The sequence below is a fragment of the Danio aesculapii genome, chromosome 4 (genome assembly GCF_903798145.1).
Source record: "Danio aesculapii chromosome 4, fDanAes4.1, whole genome shotgun sequence".
Taxonomy (NCBI): Eukaryota; Metazoa; Chordata; class Actinopteri; order Cypriniformes; family Danionidae; genus Danio; species Danio aesculapii.
Window position 1 is genome coordinate 41,649,615 of NC_079438.1, and position 20,651 is coordinate 41,670,265.

At 34.4% G+C, this 20,651-nt stretch overlaps 2 protein-coding genes across 3 annotated transcripts; one reads left to right on the forward strand and one right to left on the reverse strand.

The window, feature by feature from the left end:
- Window positions 1–1,768: 1,768 nt before the first annotated feature.
- On the reverse strand, window positions 1,769–12,747 carry cwf19l1 (CWF19 like cell cycle control factor 1). The gene is made up of 14 exons (XM_056455693.1): window positions 12,579–12,747; window positions 12,327–12,411; window positions 12,142–12,226; window positions 11,960–12,061; window positions 10,458–10,672; window positions 10,255–10,370; window positions 10,090–10,174; window positions 9,724–9,873; window positions 8,803–8,923; window positions 8,315–8,394; window positions 6,564–6,773; window positions 3,801–3,920; window positions 2,231–2,328; window positions 1,769–2,151 (listed from the first exon to the last, which is right to left on the reverse strand). The coding sequence occupies exons 1-14, from the start codon at window positions 12,599–12,601 to the stop codon at window positions 2,007–2,009; spliced, it is 1,635 nt and encodes a 544-aa protein (XP_056311668.1). The 5' UTR covers window positions 12,602–12,747; the 3' UTR covers window positions 1,769–2,006.
- Window positions 12,748–13,235: 488 nt separating this feature from the next.
- Window positions 13,236–20,651, forward strand: klhl42 (kelch-like family, member 42). Of its 2 annotated transcripts, none has more exons than XM_056455694.1 (3): window positions 13,236–14,383; window positions 16,263–16,456; window positions 18,355–20,651. In XM_056455694.1, the coding sequence occupies exons 1-3, from the start codon at window positions 13,515–13,517 to the stop codon at window positions 18,810–18,812; spliced, it is 1,521 nt and encodes a 506-aa protein (XP_056311669.1). In that variant the 5' UTR covers window positions 13,236–13,514; the 3' UTR covers window positions 18,813–20,651. The 2 variants fall into 2 exon arrangements, with proteins under 2 accessions (XP_056311669.1, XP_056311670.1); XM_056455695.1 differs by having other exon boundaries at window positions 16,263–16,408.

The following is a 20,651-nucleotide window of genomic DNA, read 5'->3' on the forward strand; positions in this document are numbered from 1 at the left end:
TAAAGCTGATATTGTTTGTTTATGTTTTATTATATTAAAATACGTGATGAAATAGTGTGAAAATATTGGTTTGTAATGAGAATATATTATGACTTAAAAGTCCTCGGCGCCTCCACGTGATCATATTAAAAGTCCGATCCTGGTCTGATCCCGAAAATGAAAGTCATTTAAAAGGATTACCAATGTAGCCTAACAATAGTTGTTTATACTTGGCATATTTCATACTTGTATATCATTTAATAATAATAATAATAATAATAATAATAATAATAATAATAATAATAATAATAATAATAATAATAATAATACAGATTAATTAGCAAAAATGATTACACTAAGAGTATACATTGACACATTTCAGAATAATTGTGATAATAGCATATACTGTATACTATAAAACACTGAACATTGAATTACAAAGTATAATAATATAAAAGTATGTATAATTTATATAGATGCATAAAGTATTATTTTATGTAACATTAATAAAAAACACATTGAGGGTGAGTTTAAAAAATGTATTTAATAAAAGAATGTGTTGTTCTTCACAAATAACTACTAACATACAGTGTTCAGCATAATTGAGTAAAGCCCATTTTATAATAAATATTTGTCTCCATTTCTCAGTGAATATAGGCAGTGTATTTTGGTGCATTAAACAAAACAGATTTATTAATATATATTTATTTAAAAATATTTTAGTCAACAAACATATTTAGAAATTGAAAGATAACAATTAAATTCAAGCAAAATACTGAAAAAAAATTGTGTTTAATATTTTTCTGTAACATAAAAAATTGGGTGTACTGGCTTTTTGAACCATTATCGTAAGTTATTTTGTTAGATAAGCTCAAGATTTGGCTTTAGTACTGACTAATCTAATGTATATGCACAAATATAATATTGTATAGCTTCCTATTAAAAAAATTATTTAAAAGAAAGATTTGTGAGGGGTGAACTTGTATATGCTGAGCATTGTACCTGTTATTATCCAACAACATTGTTTTACTTAATTGACCACGCTCACACCGCTTACAGCTTTAAAGAGTTACAAAAAAAAGAATTTGTTACTGTATTGCATTTAAAAGGATATATGACAATCCTTAATTTGTATTTCACCATTTTTGTCTCATTACTAGATTTTCTTCTTTTAAAGTCCCCAAGAAATCCAAACTAACCATATGATTTTATTAGAGCACATTGCTAGTTTTGTGGTGAACAATTGATCTTTTCTTGTCATTAAGAAAAAAACTAAGTTTGCCCTTCTAATCTTTAACTGAAATCTGAAAATGCACTTCCTGTTTGTTTTTAGTTAAATTATCAGATTATGGGATTTTGATGGAATGGGCGTGTCTAACATATTTAATCAAGCTGCTCCAGCTGTCAGTTTTGACAACAAACAGAAATGGTAAGCAGCAGGAGTCTGTTAGGTTGTGTAACTCTTCTAAAACCCCTTTCCTGATCTCTCTGAAAGAAATGCCTACTTTACTACATTAAATTAGCCCAGGGTAGAAAAGACAAAACAAGCCACGCCCACTGTTTGCTCATTTAAAATTCCATTTCTCTATGAACTGCCTCAACATGAACAAAAATAACCATCGCAGCTTCCTGTTCATGCGAACTTTAAATTCCATTTAGTAGAAGTGCGAGTCCTCAAGCACAAACATCTGTAAAATCCCAAGAATTCACTATAGAGCGAGTAAAGGCCATGAAATGCAAGCATATGACGAACACTACACTTTCACTTCAAAAAAAGAGAAAACTCAGATTTTACAAACGTGAAAATAAAAAGAGACTTTAATCACGAGTCACATAACATATTCCCACACTTGTTGCCATCCAACAGATCGAGATAAATCACCAAAACAAGTCATAATTTGAAAAAAAGTCACTGAAACAACAGCATTCTCTCAATGGGTCTGGATGAGAGGAAACCGTTTCTGATGCGAAATGTTAAAAAGCATTAAAAAGTGGACACGTTTATGGATTTAGGAACGAAAGTCGATTCAGTCATCGAGTGCAAAGTCGAAGGGCTCGTAGTCAGAGCGTACTTGTTTGGCCTGATCCTCTTCCTCCTCTTTGCTGATTTTACACTCTCTCCAGTCTGAGCGCATTGGGATGTTCATCACCGCCTCACTCGCCAACACCTCCCTGCAGCACCACGAGCAGACGGTTAAGCAGACGCATATCAGGACATACGCTTAAAGTAGTGTGCTGTGTTTATCATTACCTGCCAAACTGCAAAGGGAAATTCTTCTTGATGCGATAAAACAGCTTGTCGCCTGTGTCCAGCTCCACATAGAAGTACGGAGTACCTGGAGGAGCGATCTGCATTGAGAAACATCAGTTAGTCTGTGTCAAATTTCTTGTACGCGCACACACACACAAACGCGCACACAAACGCGCACACACACACACACACACACACACAAAACATTGTCTTTATTTCAGAAATGATTTGCTCAGTCTTTGATAATGTTAGAGTTTACTAGTACACTGAGGAAGAGAGTGAAAATTTGTCACAAATAACAAGAAATTATTTTAAAAATTAAATAATATTAACAATAATAACAAAGTGTTATTATTAGTTTCTTATTAGTAAATAATTAATGTATTTACTAACAAACTAATTATGAATACTTGTTGACCATTATTAATCATAGTTCAACATTCACTAACGCATTATTAACATCCATCATCATTAACTAACAAACAAATACTGTAATAACTGTTTTATAAATGCATGTTTATTGTTTGTTCATGTTATTAAATGCACTAACATTAACTAATATAACCTTATCGTGAAGCGTAACCAAAATAACTATCAGAACTTCTTAGTTTAAAATGTTTTTTTGCATATTTTTGCATATGTTTAATTCAGTCTTATAAAAAATATATGGTGTTAAAAATAATGACACTAGAATGTAAATATTAAACGTTAAATAAAATAATTTAACATTAAATTTTGAAGTACCAGTGTATTCAATTATACTGTTAAATTTAAAGTATAAATGTATAATAATAATTATAAGTATAATAATTATAAGTATAAAATAACATTACATAGCTCTTAATTTTATACATAAATAACTTCAAAATAAGTCATTTGACATAAATAGAAATAAATATTACATATTTTTGCAAATGTTCAACTCTTATAAGTCTTATATATCCATTCTTATTCGCATTCTAAAATAAAAAAATATTGTTAAAAATAATTATACTAGAATGTAAATACTAAACATTAAAAATAATAATAATCATGTAACATTTAACATTAAATTATGAAGTACCAGTATATTTAATTATACTGTCAAATTATAAGTATAAATGTAGTAGAATTACAAGTATAAAAATACATTATTTAGTTCTTAATTTTATGCATACAGTAAATAACTTCAAAATAAGTCATTTGTCAAAGTTATATCAACAGTACATAAAATTATAACAAATATGCAATCTAGTAGTACTGTAGTAGTACTAAATAAAATTGACAACACATGATTATCAGCTCTACATATACACACATGAAAAATACAGATTATAATAACAGAACCATTTTTAATGTCATATCAAATAATTAAATTCATAAATAAAAAATGATAAAACATTTAAAATTAAATGATGATAACAAACTGACTAGTAACAGTACATTTTATATATGATTGTACTTAAGGAAATTCACAACTGGATCATATTTTGAAAAGTATTTCAAATACAAGCAGGAAAAGTCAGAAAAATGTGCCGAAGCACAGCTGTGAGAAATGTTGAGTGTGACAGACACACAGATTGGTTTGTACCTGTTTGAGGTCAGTATGAGCTGGAATCTCCATCAGCTCCATCTGCTGCTCTTCAGCTTGTGTCATGAAGGCCTCTTTGATGTCCTCAGTGCTGCATTTCTCCATCGGCACCGGCACTGCCTGACAACAACCACCCAAAAAACATAAACCAGTCACCACACACCTCACTTTCTCACGAGGAGGACTTTAGGATGCCATGTATTCGGTCATCACAGGGATACAAGCCCCTCAGAAACATTTCCTCGCCAGCGCAGACAGACAGAAAGTCTATCCACTCAGACTTAAACTGATGAAATGATGTCCAAGTCTGACCAGAGGAGGGCTGAATGTCTCTCGAACCCTCCACACCATTGACCAGACTCTGTTTCATTTATGTGGTGCTGCTAAAACTGACCCGGGATCTGTACAGGTCAGTCCACTTCAGGCAGACACCACAATTGTATTATGAAGAAGTACGTTTACATGGACAACAGCATTCTAATATTAACTCAGACTAAGGATCTATGACTCGAAATAAATAAATCGAATCCAAATATGTGAAATATAATACGCTTTGTTTACTTAAATCACACTTTTAATACGGTGTTAGACTTTTCACAGAATTTTGGGACAGGATACAACAGTTTGATGGCAAATAAAAGAGTTTTACTATTAATAGAGAATTTTTAAAGATAATTTACTGCACTCAAAGCTTTCATAATAATATAACCAAACACACGAAACTGTTTTTGTTGCCATAACGAAGACAAAATACAAGTTGATGTGAGAAACAAAAGTGTTTGGCATGGGGACAATCTTGCCAATAATCGATCAATGCACTAAGGCTGCACAATATATGCTATTTTTGTTGAGTATTGTGATAACGATATTTCTTGCAATATAACATTTGCGGGAAGAGCTCGAGAAATCCTCTTTTTTTTTTTTTTTTGATGAATCATTTCTGGATGTAATGACCTTTCTTAAATAAACAGGTAATAGATACTTAAATGTAATATTTGTCAAGATGCAAACATAAAAAAAGAAACAAAATCCTAAATGCAAATAGTGTTTACATTAAGTTGTTAGAGTGGCTGACTGTAGTATTAGTAACCAGGGTGCGAATTAAAAGGGGGTTTGGAGGGGATTGACCCCCCCCTAATTAACGCTTGATTCCCACTGAAGGAAATCAAAACAAGATGTATGAGGGGTCAGTCCTTTTATAGTAAGAAATAGATTTCCTCAATATTAGCTTTCTTAAGTATTAATAATAAAAATGTATAATTTAAATATACATTTAAATATACCCCACCCCAATAACAGTTAATAACACTGTGATGCATTTAATTGCGCCAATCACTGATAGGAAAAATATCATTCAACAGTCTGAAACTGGCAGTTCTAGAGCACTGACAGACATCTTAAGTATTCACAAAACACATTTCTTAGGTGTTTTAGGTGTTTTTATCTGCATGGAGCCTAAAATAAAAATTAGACACATAGTTTGTATAGTTTGACCTACAGTAACCTCTAAATAGTCACTAAATATCCCTCAAAACATTGAAAACATTTACATTTTATTAATTAATTAGATGTAATTTAGATACAGTCATAAATTTGACTCACTAAAGCATGTATTCCCAAACTACTACAGGAAAAACTTGATTTCTTGATGTTGCGGGGCAATTTTGCTTGTCTACTTTCGATTAAGAATAGCAATATTGTATCTGTAACCCATTGCTAGTGCACGGAATCTGCACACGCAGAATTCTAAAGATTTTCGGCAGACTTTTAGCCTATCATTAATTCTGTTTATTTACTTGTGTAAATGTGTGTAAATCTATATTTATTCAGTTTAATTAATTACAGTAATATTATTGACCAATATGAAAAAGTTCCTCTGCTTTATGTACAATGCAGTTTGTACAGTATTATTTTCTGTCTTTTAGTAGATATATTATATGCAAGACTTGCTTTGTTTACCAAATAAAGTGAATCTAATTGGATTTGCATTTTAAACATTGAATAAAAGTTAAAAATACATTGTTTTTTATTTCACATATAAAGGTTTTAGTTATGATACTCCCAAAATAATTCAGCAGAAATTCAGCAAAAAGCGTCCGCAGATTCTGTCTGGCCCTACCTATTGCCCTAATAATTAACCCTGTGTCTCACCTGGTTGCCATCATTCCCCAAAGTTGCCCAGCAACATTGCTCAAAAAGTTGCCCTTTGTATCATCAGTTTATGTAGTGTGTTATTTAGCAAATCTCCAAATTTACACACTAAACCAAAACCACCTCATGGAAATTTGTTCATCGTTCCTTTCTCAAGTGATACTTCAAAATGTGCATTGACACAGGGTGATGTAAACCCAGCTTGAAAACAACAGCAGACATTTTGATTCTTATTTCCACTTGTCTCTACTCCAGCTTTTAATATTTCTTTTCAGCACTCAGATTTGAAACACAAGTTCACCTTTAAGCCCGGTCTAGCCAAAAGCACCATTTGGGGAACAATCCCATCTGATCAAATTTCAATAAACATCCTAGGCATATAAAAAACAAAAACAATGTATTGCACAATATTAAATACACTACTATCATAATAACTATCATGTTTAATAAATTGTGCAGCCCTACAATGCATTATAACATTTAATATAGGAACATTAAAAGACTATTTTAAAAGTAACTCATTGTAAACACCTTAATCATAATATTGTCTATAATTGGATTACTGATAATGTCCATGTAAAAGCACCCAGTGATGTAATATTTTGTATAAACCTGTAGCTGAAGGTGTTGGCTCCGGTAGTTCCTCTCAAACAGGACACACCGCTTGCCTTTGCTTTTACAGAACTTCTTGAAGGCGCTCTTGAATTTCTCCATCTCTTCCACTACCTCTGACGCCAAATCCACCACTGACTGGTAATGTCCGATGGGAAGCAGGAGAACATGGTCAGGAGTGAGACCACCCTTAGCGAGAGCCATGTAGCACTGGAAAAAAAAACAATACTGACATGAAGAAATGTGAAGACACAGCAAGTCTGTAACTTCATAATTTTTTTGTTGTTGATTTGATTCTCTGTGCACCACAATGCATTTTGTCCAATTCTTTAAAACAAAATAAGAATTAGTATATTAATAACCACAGTATAGTTCTTGTTATTCCTTATTCGGGTTAATAAAAACAATATATATATATATATATATATATATATATATATATATATATATATATATATATATATATATATATATATATATATATATATATATATATATATATATATATAATAAGAAACATCCAAGAAACAGAAACTGAACAGTCATATTTAAAAAGCTTGTATGGATTACAAATAAATATATTATTTCCTTTGTTGTTGGATTAGCATTGAAGAGGTAGTATACACAATAATTGAACATTTATTCATGCTCCAGGGTATATGCAGGAATCCTAAAGGTAATTTCAACACCTTTTTAAGACTTTTTAAAGACCCTCCCAGAATATTTTAAGACCTCATCGCCACTTCAAGTTCTAATCAGTATCAAACCTTTAACTTAATAAACAGTTGCTAATAAACAATTGTAGTTAAATAAATTAATGGAGCGCAACCATGCAACAGAACTCAGATAAGCTCGGAAGAAACAAAAGCTTGAAAGAATAAATTACGTGTCTTTTTTTCAGCGACAGGCTTCAGCCACTGTTTAAACTCGTCTTTTTCCAACCAGGAGTATGCAAACTTACATTTTTCAATTTTGCCGTCTGTTTCATTCTATGGTTTGCTACATGTGGAGAGTGTCACATCACCCTCCCACGTTTGTCACAAAATACATGACATCACCCGGATGGAGGAGCTTGGCCGGACGTGCCCTGGTCCGAATCAATCGTGTGGATCGAGCACGCCGTTGTTAATATTAGAAGGAAATAAATATATTTATGCTTTTTTGGAGTCAAACACTTTGGACAACGCTTGAACAAAATTTAAAACCTCGTAAAAACGTGATTAAGACTTTTTAATACCTTTTTAGGGCCTTAATTTTCTCATAATTGATTTATCAACTTTTAATACTTTTTAAGACCCTGCAGACACCCTGTGCTCAAGAGGTTTCAAACTTTTGTGAATTTATGTTTCAGTTGAACACCAAAGAAGACATTTTGAAGAATTTTGTAAACAAGTAACCATTTACACCCACAGAGGAAAAAAACAATGGCTATCGAGTTTTTTTCTCATGCTTGTGCTTTTCCATAATAATAAAAACAAAAAAGGAACATAAGCACTTTCCTTTGGCCAAAACAACTTATAATAATAAACAAGTAAACTTTACTTAAATTAAAGCACTTTATTATGTCTGATTGTCCTACTGATTAAACAAAATAATGGTTATTTAGTTTTTTATGCATAGATGCAGAACTGTTCAAACGAGCATGGAGGTTACTGGTTTTATATAACATCCTAAGCATTATGACTTTTTTTTTGTAAAGACTTTTGCTGAACATTTTAAAGCTGAATACTGAATGTATTTTGTGAGCTCACATGTGTTCCGATGCTTATGACCAAGTGCTTCTCAACTTCTGGACTTGCAAGGCAGAACCAGCAGGGTCCAGTGGGCTGAGCTGTTAGGGAGAGGGAAAAAACGTCTGTCAAGAGCAGCATGCAAAATTCAACTCAAACTCTCCCCAATATCAACTCTAAGCTAAATAAGATCTAAATGCATAAAGTTCTGCTGAATTTTTCAGAATAACATATTAAATATTAGAATAAAGAAATAGTTTAAAGCTTCAGTTCTATGTATTTTTCAAATACTTTTCAAAGTGTGGCTATACATTCCAATTAAGACTGTGTTGAAAGAACGAATGTGTGGAGCATAGTCACAAGGGTTCACTTGTGTATGCTGTTATTATACTGCACAAGACAATTATCCATTCTAATATAATTTAGTTATGATTCTAATCTTGTTGAGTATATTGATAATTAAAATAATTCATTTAAATAAAGAAAAGAGTGTATTTGAATGGACTCACGTGGTCTTCGAGGCTGTTTGTGCTGATTTGGCCGGTCTCCATCTGACTGTCTCTTCCTGCCATGCTGTCGCTGTTGATTCTTCTGGCCCAGATCAAAGAAGAACTGGGATGCTGGTTCCTCCTGATCAAAGAGGGGGAAAAAGATCAATATTCATCAACATAAGGTTCAATCCAATCATAGAGTCCAACAACATAATTCATAAATGTGTCAAACACCTTTGATGTCAAGGAATTCTGAAAAAAAAACAACATTTCTTCACAATAACACAAAACTGTTTGCATTGATAATAATAAATAATTCCTAAATGCAAATCAATATATTACTGATTTCCGAGGGATCATTCAAATTCAGCTTTGCCATCGCAGGAATAAATCGCATTATTCTTTATCAAACAAAATGGACCTTTAAGAAACAAATTTTCAAACATCACTGACTTATTTCAAATATCATGAAGATGAAGATGTGTAAATGTTGCCAGGAGCAATAATTTAATATCTGCATACTACAAATTCATTCATTCATTTATTTTCGGCTTAGTCCCTTTATTAATCTGGGGTCACCACAGCGGAATGAACTGCCAACTTATCCAGTATATGTTTTACACAGCGAATCCCCTTTCAGCTGCAACCCATCACTGGGAAACATCCATACACACTCATTCACACACATACACTACGGACAATTTAGCTTACCCATTTCACCTATACCACATGTCTTTAGACTGTGGGGGAAACCGGAGCACCCGGAGGAAACCCACGCGAACATGGGGAGAACATGCTAACTCCACACAGAAAAGCCAACTGACCAGGCCGAGGCTCAAACCAGCGACCTTCTTGCTGTGAGGCGAATGTGCTACCCACTGCACCACCGTGCAGCCATACTACAAATTAAACTACAAAAAAAAGGAAATCAACACGCACCTGTGCATCAGTCATTGAGGCTGGCTGTCTTTCTTTCTTCCCATCTTTCATAGGTTTCCTGTAGGGATTTTCTGTGACATCCTGAGGTTGTTTGACTAACTCTGTGGAGTCCATGTTTTTCATCGGGATAATGTTGAATGCATACAAATACTATAAGAAAATAAATTAATGGTTAACCCACAAGTTTACCTCAATTTCTTTATAAAAAAGAAGAATTGTGTAGGAATATTTAAAGTTCACATTTATCGTTTCATTTTAAAACTTACATTATTCAATAATACAGAAGAGCACTGAAATGGCATTGATTTTAAGCCAAAATTAAGATGATGACAATAACAAATATTAAATAAAAAATAATTCCCCCACCTTCTTCTTGGCAGGATTATTAACTGTTGCCAGTGCGATGAATCTACTGACATGCTGAGCATTTTCTTGAAGAACCACATGATTCCTGTGAATTTAGAACACCATTTGTGAGACAAACAACATGTTACAAGAGTAAAAAAACATCCTGATGCTTTAACACCACACCTGTAGGGCAGCCGCTCATAATGTACTCCCTCCAGACCTGCAAAATGGTAGCGAGGTTTCAGCTTGTCAGCGAGATCTGCGATAGACGAAACTCCACAAAACTTCATATCTGTTTCCTACAAATAAAGCACAACTTTGTTAGTACTATGAAATATCTACGAAATATACCTGAATGTTTTAAACAAGAAAAACAAAGCACTGACTGGGCTGTTTCCATATTGACACACGCCTCGAGGCCACTGTGAGGTCAGGAGAATGTCAACTCCCCGAAATTTGGAGCTGGACAGCAGTGGTGCCACCAGGGCAGTAATGTCTTTAGGGGTAAAGCAGTGTGACGGAGCCGGTTCCTGATGAGCTTCTCTGCCACTGACATAGGCAATCTGAAGACCTGATGCGCCTGTGAAAATGCCCCTTCGACCTGGAAAATAAATGTATAGTGACAGTAAGTAAATGTGGGATTTTATTATTAATATTTTTATTAATAATAATAATATTAATATTACTGATTATTACACCAGTTGATTTTCACTTATTGATAAACAAAAATATATTTATTATTATTGATCTATCTTTTTACATTAATTTTACTTAGAAGTCGAAAAACATAAGCCTTGAATAAATCAAAATTAAATCAAATTATTAATAATAATAATAATAAATTATAATCATATTATTCATATCAAATTAAAAGGTATATTATTTTAGATTCATATTTTCTTTTGAAGGCATAATTCAGTCAAAAAATATTATTTTTAATTATTATTATTATGATTATTATTATTATAAATCAGGCCCAACATATTCAATTAAAGTGCATTTAAAAAAATAATAATTAATTAATAATAGCAAACTAAACATTTTTTACATTAGTCTTTTAAAATTAATTTTAATTTACTGACAAATAAAATTAAACCATACATTTTTTTAAATAAATTTAAAAAACAATGTAAATAAAAACATAATCAGAACAACCTCACCCTAACAATTCACTGTCCAGTTTTAAAGCAAAACTTACAGTATTACTAGCAGATAGATAGACAGACAGACAGACAGACAGATAGATAGATAGATAGATAGATAGATAGATAGATAGATAGATAGATAGATAGATAGATAGATAGATAGATAGATCTCATTTTGAAAATGAATATTTGTATCCATTTCTCAGTGAATATAGACAATGTATTGGTGCATTTAAACTAAACAGATACATTTATTAATTTAATATTTCAGTCACCAAACATGTTTAGAAATGGAAAGATAATACAATTAAATTCAAGCAAAATATTGAAAAATAATTACAACCTACAAAATTTCAACTAATTTTGACTTTTTTTTTTTTTTTTTTTTTTGCTTCTCTTGACTTATCCTCTTTTAAATTTTGTATTTAATATTTGTATAACATAAAAATTTGGGTGTACTAGTTTTTGGACCATTATTGTATGTTATTTTGTTAGATAAGCTCCAGATTTGGCTTCAGTACTGACTAATCTAATGTATATGCACAAATATAATATTGTAAAGCTTCCTGTTAAAAATATGAATTTAAAAGAAAGATTGTGAGGGGTGCGCTTATATATGCCAAGCACGATAGATAGATTGATAGATCGATAGACAGATAGACAGATAGATAGATAGATAGATAGATAGATAGATAGATAGATAGATAGATAGATAGATAGATAGATAGATAGATACATCTTACCCAAACATGTGATATTTTCTGCCAACTCGCAGCCATCAGAACTTGGAAAATATTTGACAGTCTCTAGACTGGCTGCGCCGAGAATACAAGTGTGGATGGGTGCTGGGGATTTAAACACATCCATGACATTCACTTGCTGTGATTACAGATATACAATTTATACATGTTTAAAGTGACCTTACCCTTTTTTGCACCAGATTTGTATGCTGCCCATTCTGCTTCAGCTTCAGGCGAGCTTCCAAAAAAGTCACCAACACACAGCAGCAACTGAAAAACAAATCTGTCTAAGTAAACACAATCTCTCTCTCTCTTCAAGTTTGTCTCTTTAAAAAAAAACAAGACACTAACGTTACACGTGCAGACTCACATCAAATTGCCCGCTCTTTTTCTGGATGGCGTTCACCCGGTTGAACAAAGCATTTAATCTTCCTTCAACGTCACCACACGCCAGTCTGAGGGGGAAAATAAACATTAAATCAGTGTGTAGGCAAAAAGCACGTGAGTTTATTACTTCGATTTCTCCATCTTTGTTGTTAAAGTCGACTCTAAATAGCTTATTATCACATATATCACATGCAACATTCTCAAAAGCCGCTTTTCAGCCCAGGTCAACACTTACACTCTTAAAGGCTTGTCTCCCATACCGAATAATAATTAAATGTTTGTTAAATATGCTTAAAATTGTTGTCGCTTGTGTCTGAGCATTGGCGTTGAGTTATGTACGTCGACAAAATAAACCCTGACAGAATGTAGAGCTAATGATTTTGTCCTGCCATTTACGAAGTATACATTTAAAAGCGAACGTTCTTTGTGGCGAAAAGATTAACGTTATTAAGTAAATTAGAGTAAAGGTTAAAGTGTGAAACATAGGCTTTTGAAACACGGCAGTATGCGTCACAAATCTATAATCACATCAAGTTTCTGTCCGGAAGAAATGGATGTGTGACACGTTCTTTGACCGCTTCCATAGATATTTGTATATATCCATGGAACGCTTCAAGCAATGTTTTCTCTAGGTTTTGATTGTGCACAATAAATAAATAATTCGAAGCACAATATGCCACAACATATGACCAAAATAATTAAGAAAGTAAGTAAATAATATTGTAAAAAGGTAAAAAAAAAACTAAATGTATAAACATAATTAACAATAATAATGATAAAATAGTAGCAGCAGTAAAAATGATGTAATGTAAAAATAAAATAACTATTATTATTATTTTATAACGCAAAAAAGGGCGGCGTGACGTAACACTAGTCACAGGACCAAAACAGGAACTGATTTACATTTGAAAACCCGAACAGTTTAAAGAACAAAAATAAACTGCCATACTATGATACCAAAACATTATTACCCATAAAACATGACTTAAGTTTTTTAAAATGGGATTGATCGGTCAAGAATGCACATCTGCTGACTGCATAAATCTGCGAAATGAAGAACATCTCAACAAGAAGACGAGTTCATAAAGAATTATTATATATCACATGCAGATGATCCGTCTGCAATGCAGAACTTGTTTGCAAATGAAGCGGATGTTTATGGAATACATTCATGCAGATGAACAGACTCCGAACCGATGCGCTCAACATTTCCATATATAGGCTTTTGACCGGAGCGCCTTTTATCACAACCGCTGATCCCAGAACAGCAGCCATGACCTCCCCCGAGCAGATAATAGAGATCGTGATGGATGACAAGACGTACAATGTGAGTAAAAGCAAACTAATCGAAAAGAGCGATTACTTCCGCGCGCTCTACAGCTCCGGGATGCGCGAGTCCGCGGAGGATTCGGTGCGGCTTCGGGGACTGAGCGCGCCCGGGCTCGAGCTGGTGCTGGAGTTCATCAACACCTCCAAAGTTCAGGTGGACAACGAGACTCTGGAAGACCTGATCGAAACCGCATCCTTCCTGCAAGTCACATCCATCCTAAAGCTACTTCTGTCCGAAATCAAGCAGGAGAACTGCGTGGAGCTCTTCAAGCTCTCTGAAATCTATGGGATGCATGACCTGAGAAAGGCTTGCCTGAAATTCATGAGCTGTTATTATCATCCTATGCTGCGCAGGCCGGAGTTCAGGATGTTGGCAGCTAATGTGCGTGAACAGATCCGAGATATCCGCATGAAAGGCACGGCCACTTTAGTAGCAATAGGGGACTTTACTGACACCTGTCTGGATTTGGCGAATCAGGATGAGCCTTGGTCCATGTTGAGGTATGGTGAGGTAGAACAACGCTGGAAACCTCTAGCCAACAACCTTCCTCAGGATATGATCAATGTCAGGGGTTATGGATCTGCGGTGCTGGACAACTACTTGTTTATTGTTGGTGGATACAGAATGACAAGTCAAGAAATCTCAGCCGCTCATTGTTACAACCCCTCCAAGAATGAGTGGAACCATGTGGCATCTCTGAACCAGAAGAGGTACAATTCATTTCTTCAGTTTAAGGGGCCTTTAAAGATGATCTCTTTAAAAAGAACAGTTCACCCAAAATTAGATAGTCACTTATTCTCAGGCTATACGATCAGATTGTTTTCTTCAGTAGAACAGGTGATTTTTAGCTGAAGACGAGGTCCTTGGTGATTCATAAAATGCAAATGAATCGCTACCAAGACTTTGAGAGTAAAAAAAATCTACAGGCAAAACATAAATACCTTTGGTTCCTGACAAAAAAGCAGGTCTTATGAAGTTGAAACTGAACTGAACATTATTTACAACAATATTACCTTTCATCCACAGTTTTGGGAAACACTCCTGAGTGAAATCATGACAGATGTACGACTGGGTCAAATTTAAACTGTACATTGAGCTGAGGCTATTTGTCATTCATTCATTTTCCTTCAGCTTAGTCCCTTTATTAATCAGGCCTTGCCACAGCGGAATGAACCACCAACTTATCCAGCACGTTTCACACAGCGGATGCCCTTCCAGCTGCAACCCATCAGTGGGAAACACCCATGCACTCTCATTCACACACATACACTATGGACAATTTAGCTTACCCAATTCACCTATAGCACTGAACTGTGGGGAAAACCGGAGCACCCGGAGGAAGCTGTTTTGTTTACATTTTTATTGTCTTATAGGTTGCAACATTATAAAATGCAAAATTATCAGCACACTGGTTTCACTCTCCCTTCAGTTGCACAGTGTGAAGTAGGACTGGTCTGATAAATGATATTGTATCAAATCGCGATAAAACTTAAGTCAATAACAATGATAAGCTCTGGACTTTATTACTCTATATTGATCCATAAGCCAGCAGAAATGCAAGCTAAAAGTGTGTTGATATTAGAGATGTACCAAATTTTTAGCCACTGAAAATTTATTGGCCGAAAATATGTTATGCTATTTAATGGACCCTTTAATTTTTGTGGCTTCAGTCATTGTTGGGGTACTGAAAGCATTAACAACTTATATCGAAATATATATTGTTATTGTTCAATATGGAAAATAATTATCAATATTGCATTTTTGCCATATTGCCCAGCCCTAGAGTGAAGTGAAGCAGCTTTCTCACTGGACGCAGAAAGTGCTGCACTATGAAACCAATGCATTTCAATAGCTTAGCACTACTGTGCAGCTATATGCAATGCTGGTAAAATGTCAACTCTCGACTTGTTCAATGTCAATAACGGTTTACAGTCAATAAAATGTGGGCTAACACTTTATTTTGATAGTCCATCTGAGTATTAGTAGACTGTCTGCTTAATATCTGTTGATACTGCTCCTTCAACAGACATTTAACTGACTATAAGAAATTTTGCAAGTACACGTCAACTTATACACTAACCCTAACCTAACAGTCTACTTATAATCTAATGAGAATTAGTTGGCATGTAGATGCAATGTAACTTAAATTCAACAAATGGACCATTAAAATAAAGTGTGACTAAATGTGGTTATTGGTTTGTGTTTCTTAAAAAGTTATTGGGTTACAGTTACTTTATGATATGTAATAAAATAATAATAAATAGTGATTTCAATTAGAACTTAGTAAAATGAATACAATTTACAAAAGTATTTTGGGTTTTCGGCCAAGTTCAGAATTTATTGGTTTCGGTTTTGGCCCATAATTTACATTTCAGTGCATCCCTATTCTGTATTTTTATTATTTTTGTGACTCTCAAAATGCTTTGACTTGCATTTTATGAATCACCAAGGATGATGGCAAAAATAGTTTCTTTAATGGTCTACTGAACAAAAAGTCACCTACATCCTGTGTGGCCTGAGGGTGATTAAAATAACAGCATTTTTATTTCTGGGTGAGCTACTGTATCCCTGCTCTTTCTTTATGTCCAGATCAAACTTCAAGCTGCTGGCGGTGAGTGGGAAGCTGTATGCGGTTGGAGGTCATTGTCTGGGTACAGTGGAGTGTTATAGTCCCGAGCAGGACTGGTGGACGTGTGTGGCGTCTCTGCCTGATCCTCTCGCTGAGTTCTCTGCCTGTGAGTGTCAGGGCATGATCTACGTCATGGGCGGTTATACCTCTAGAGGTGCGTTTCACCGAGAGCTGGGTTCATTTACACTCGCACAGAATTAGAAAATTGATTTGACCCCCCTGCCCCCCACCCCCAAGACTTGCGTAAAGAACAAATTAAGAATTTTGGCTCAGAAAAGGAGAGATATAATGTCATTAAAAAAAGACATCTCAAGTACAAGGTAAAAAGTTAGAATTTTGGGTTTATATCTATTTTTGTCTCTCAGTAATTTTGACTTTTCACTCACAATTATGAGTATGATTTTGCAATTCTGTCTTAATGTTTCAAATATGAGATCATATCAATTTATTTTATGACAGACATGGGCTTCCATAGAGTTTTTATATAGTAGTAATAGTAGTAATAGTGTATTTTTATTCTAATTGTGTCTGAGTAAATCGTATTTTTTATTATTCTGTAAACTTTCGAAGACTAAATTTAAAATGAAAATGTGATTTAAAGTATTTTTTGGCATAAAATAACAAAATGGCGCCATGTTTTCTGACATGTTTACTGTATATTCATTTTAGACAACAAAATACGAATGTTTTAACTTCAGAAGAGGCAGGAAATCAATCTTTGATGCAATAATAATACACAAGGTGATCATTTTCTGAAAAAAAAATAGAATTTATCATTTACATTTTTATTAAGAATTTGATATAAATATTATTAGCCCTATAATATAATAAAAATGAATATTTTATTCAGACTTGTACCTAATAAATCCAGTAAATCAAATGATGTCTTAATATTTCCATAGCTGTATGTCACAGCCGAAAAGATAACTGCAAGATACAGTGGTCCCTCAAGCTAAAAATAGCTTGCAATAGATGAAATCAGCAAAGTAGTCAGCTCTTTTTTTTTTTAGAATTGTTATATATGTTTTCAGGCTTTAAAACCCCTCACTACACTCTTTTCTCAGATAAGCATTAGCATTTTCACAGATTTCTCTATTGTTTAAACACGACCACAACTTCTACTGTCTTTTAGCATGTCAAGAAGTTAAAACTTTTTGTGTGATGGTTAGCATCTTCCTCTGCCTTTTGGGTGCTACAGTGGGTGCCTTTGACTGTGCAGACTGTTTCGTTGACATTATGGGGTTTGTTAGGGAGAAAACCTGCATATATAGAGTACAGCACAGAGTCACACTGCTAGTGATCAAAGATTGTTGTCAATTTGGCAAGCTGAACACATTCTGGGATGTACAGGAGGCACGGCACAGAGGAGATTGATTAACAACGGTCTACAGCCAATCAGGACGCAGAACACAATGCGCTGTAAAAAAGCAAGTCAAATTGCACTCAAAACAATCCGCAAGACCGAGTTTTGGCGAGAGACCACTGTATTTAAAATCACCTTTAAAGGGGACCTATTATGCCCCATTTTACAAGATGTAAAATAAATCCCTAGAGTATGTGTGTGTGAAGTTTCAGCACAAAATACCCCACAAATAAACTTGTATATCTCTTTGAAACGGCCTCTTTTAGGTTTTGATCCAAATTGCGCCATTTTGGTGACTGTCGCTTTAAATTTAAATGAGAGTGTTTGCTTCCAGCCCTCTTTTCAAAAGATGGTGGAGCTATGAACATCCTAAAACTCTATTTGTGGATGGCTGCTTCTCACTCAGGGCTGTCTATGCTATTGAAGGAGAGATTGCCACTAATGGGCGGGGCTTTCCCCCTCCGAAGACAAGTACAAGGGGAGAATGTCAATCACAGTGTTTCTGCAGAATGTTTATGTAAAGTGTGATTATTAAAAATGAAATCAATTCTTTTTTTACAATTAGAGGCTGGCTATATCCACACGCTGTTGCCACACAATTGTGTTTAAACCACTTATAAAAGTGATTTTTGCATAATCGGCCTCCTTTAAAGTTCTTATTTCAATGTATTTCTTCTTATATGTGACAGACAGAAACACCAACGTCCTGCGCTACTGTCCTGCCTCGGACACATGGTCTGTTTTCCGTTCCTGTTCGGCTCATGTGCGCAAGCAGCAGATGCTCTCTGTGGAGGACACCATCTACCTGGTGGGAGGCTACACGCATGAGCTGGAACCTGGAGAAAGTGGACGGCGAAGGCTCAGCCAGACAGAGGACATGCTGACGGTACAGTCCTACAACGTGCAGACTGGAGAATGGTTGCAACTTAAGGAAAACACATCGAAATCAGGCTTGAACCTCACCTGCACACTGCACAACGATGGCATCTACATCATGAGCAGAGACGTGAGCCTGCCAACCAGCCTGGAGCACCGCGTCTTCCTCAAATACAACATCTTCTCAGATGCCTGGGAGGCTTTCAGACGCTTCCCTGCTCTGGGACAGAACATGCTGCTTTGCTCTCTCTACCTGCCCAACGTGCTATGAGTCAATGGATCCGGACTGGAGATATTGATTATAGCACAGATTTTGTTGTAGCAAACCCAGACATGCCAGAATTGGTGGAGATCGCCAAATTGGTTTACTAGATCAGAAACAAAACCTGGAGGAGATATTAAAGGGATGGTTTAGCCAAAAATGAACATTTGGTCATCCTTTACCATTTAAAAGAGTTTGGAAGGTTCATTAAATAGTTAGTTCACCTAAAAATGAAAGTTTGCTGTTAATTACCTCTCCCTCATGGCTATCCGAGGTGACATTTTGTCTTCAGTTGAACATTAAAGAAGCCAATGGCTTCCAGAACTTAAGAGTTTAAAAAAGTATGAAAATATACAGGCTAAACTAAAACAATACTCATGGCTTCTGTTGATAAAATGTGGCCTTAAGTGAAATAGTCATTCTGCCCAAGAAATTGAACATTCAAACAAACTCACACATAAGATTTATTAAAGAATAAAAACAGGAAGCTCAGACTGTTATTTAGTTTCTTGCAGACCAATCTATTTGTTTTATACGCATACATTTTTTACAAAGTGGTGGTACCGAATAAACTGCCTTTTATTTAAGCTAAAAACCTACTGAAAAAACTCATAATACACCTTGGATGGATGGAGGGTGATTAAATAACAAGCCAATTTAAGTTGTGTGAGCTATACCTGTAACGTTGTAAAGTTGTGTTTCATAGGGAGAAAAGTATTGTTTAAAAATTACACCTGGAACCTGATGACTTTCATTTTATGAACAAAAAAGCTGAAGCATACCAGTTTTGAATGACACGAAACAAAATACGAGAAAAAAGTTTTGAAGAATGTTGGAAACCAGTAGCCTTTGACATTGATAACAAAAAACAAAGTACTTCCGGTTACCAAAATTCTTTAAAATGTTATTTTTTTTATTCAATAGAATAAAAGCAAGTCAGAAAGCTTTGGAACAAACAGAGAGTGAGTAAATATACATTTTTGGGTGAAATCTCTTACTAATTTCTCCATCAGAAGTTTCCTTGAATTGGCATTGTATTCAAAAACATTATCTGGGCAAATATAGAAAGAACACTACAAGAATATTTTCAACTCACATGGAATGTACTAATTCCAATGCATGAACAAGATCTTAATGATATACCACATGCCATATTACTACAACTATGCACAAATGCACAAGTGAGGGCTTCCGATTAATAAAGCCTGCAGGTAATACTGAAACACTAAACATGCCTAAGCTGATTAAACATCATCAATGATGGGGACATTAAAGTGATGGATCACCCAGATGTAAACAGATTGACCAACCCAATCTCATTTCTCCATTGAAATTAAGTTAATGTCATCCAATATTGTTTGGGACCACCTTAACTTTCATTATACAGAAAAAACCTATAGATATTTTATTTTCTATTTTGTTTCTTATTAGAAATAATACATGAAGGTTATTACATTTTTTGAGGGTGAACTGTGCCTTTAAGATTCAATGTGCCAGACTAAATGTTGACTGACTACCTGTGCTTGGTTTTTGAATGTACACAGTTAATATAGTCTTAACTGAATTACGCATTTCAAATAGTAAGAAGTGTCTTAAAACGTGCTGCAGAATTGAAGCACAAATACATTAGCGCCTGACCTAAACATCTGTGATGTATAAGAGGACCTGCTGAAATGTTTTCTTGAAAGAGAAGGAGTTACATTTACTTTAGGTTTAGATTTTTTTTTTCAAACGTTGAGCCAAAATGGATGATGGTTTTGTTGAGCATTCCCAAGTTGCCTTGAAAATGTTAAGGTGTAAGTTATATCAAAATGTTCAGGGACACAAATAAAGGCTTTAAATTACTTA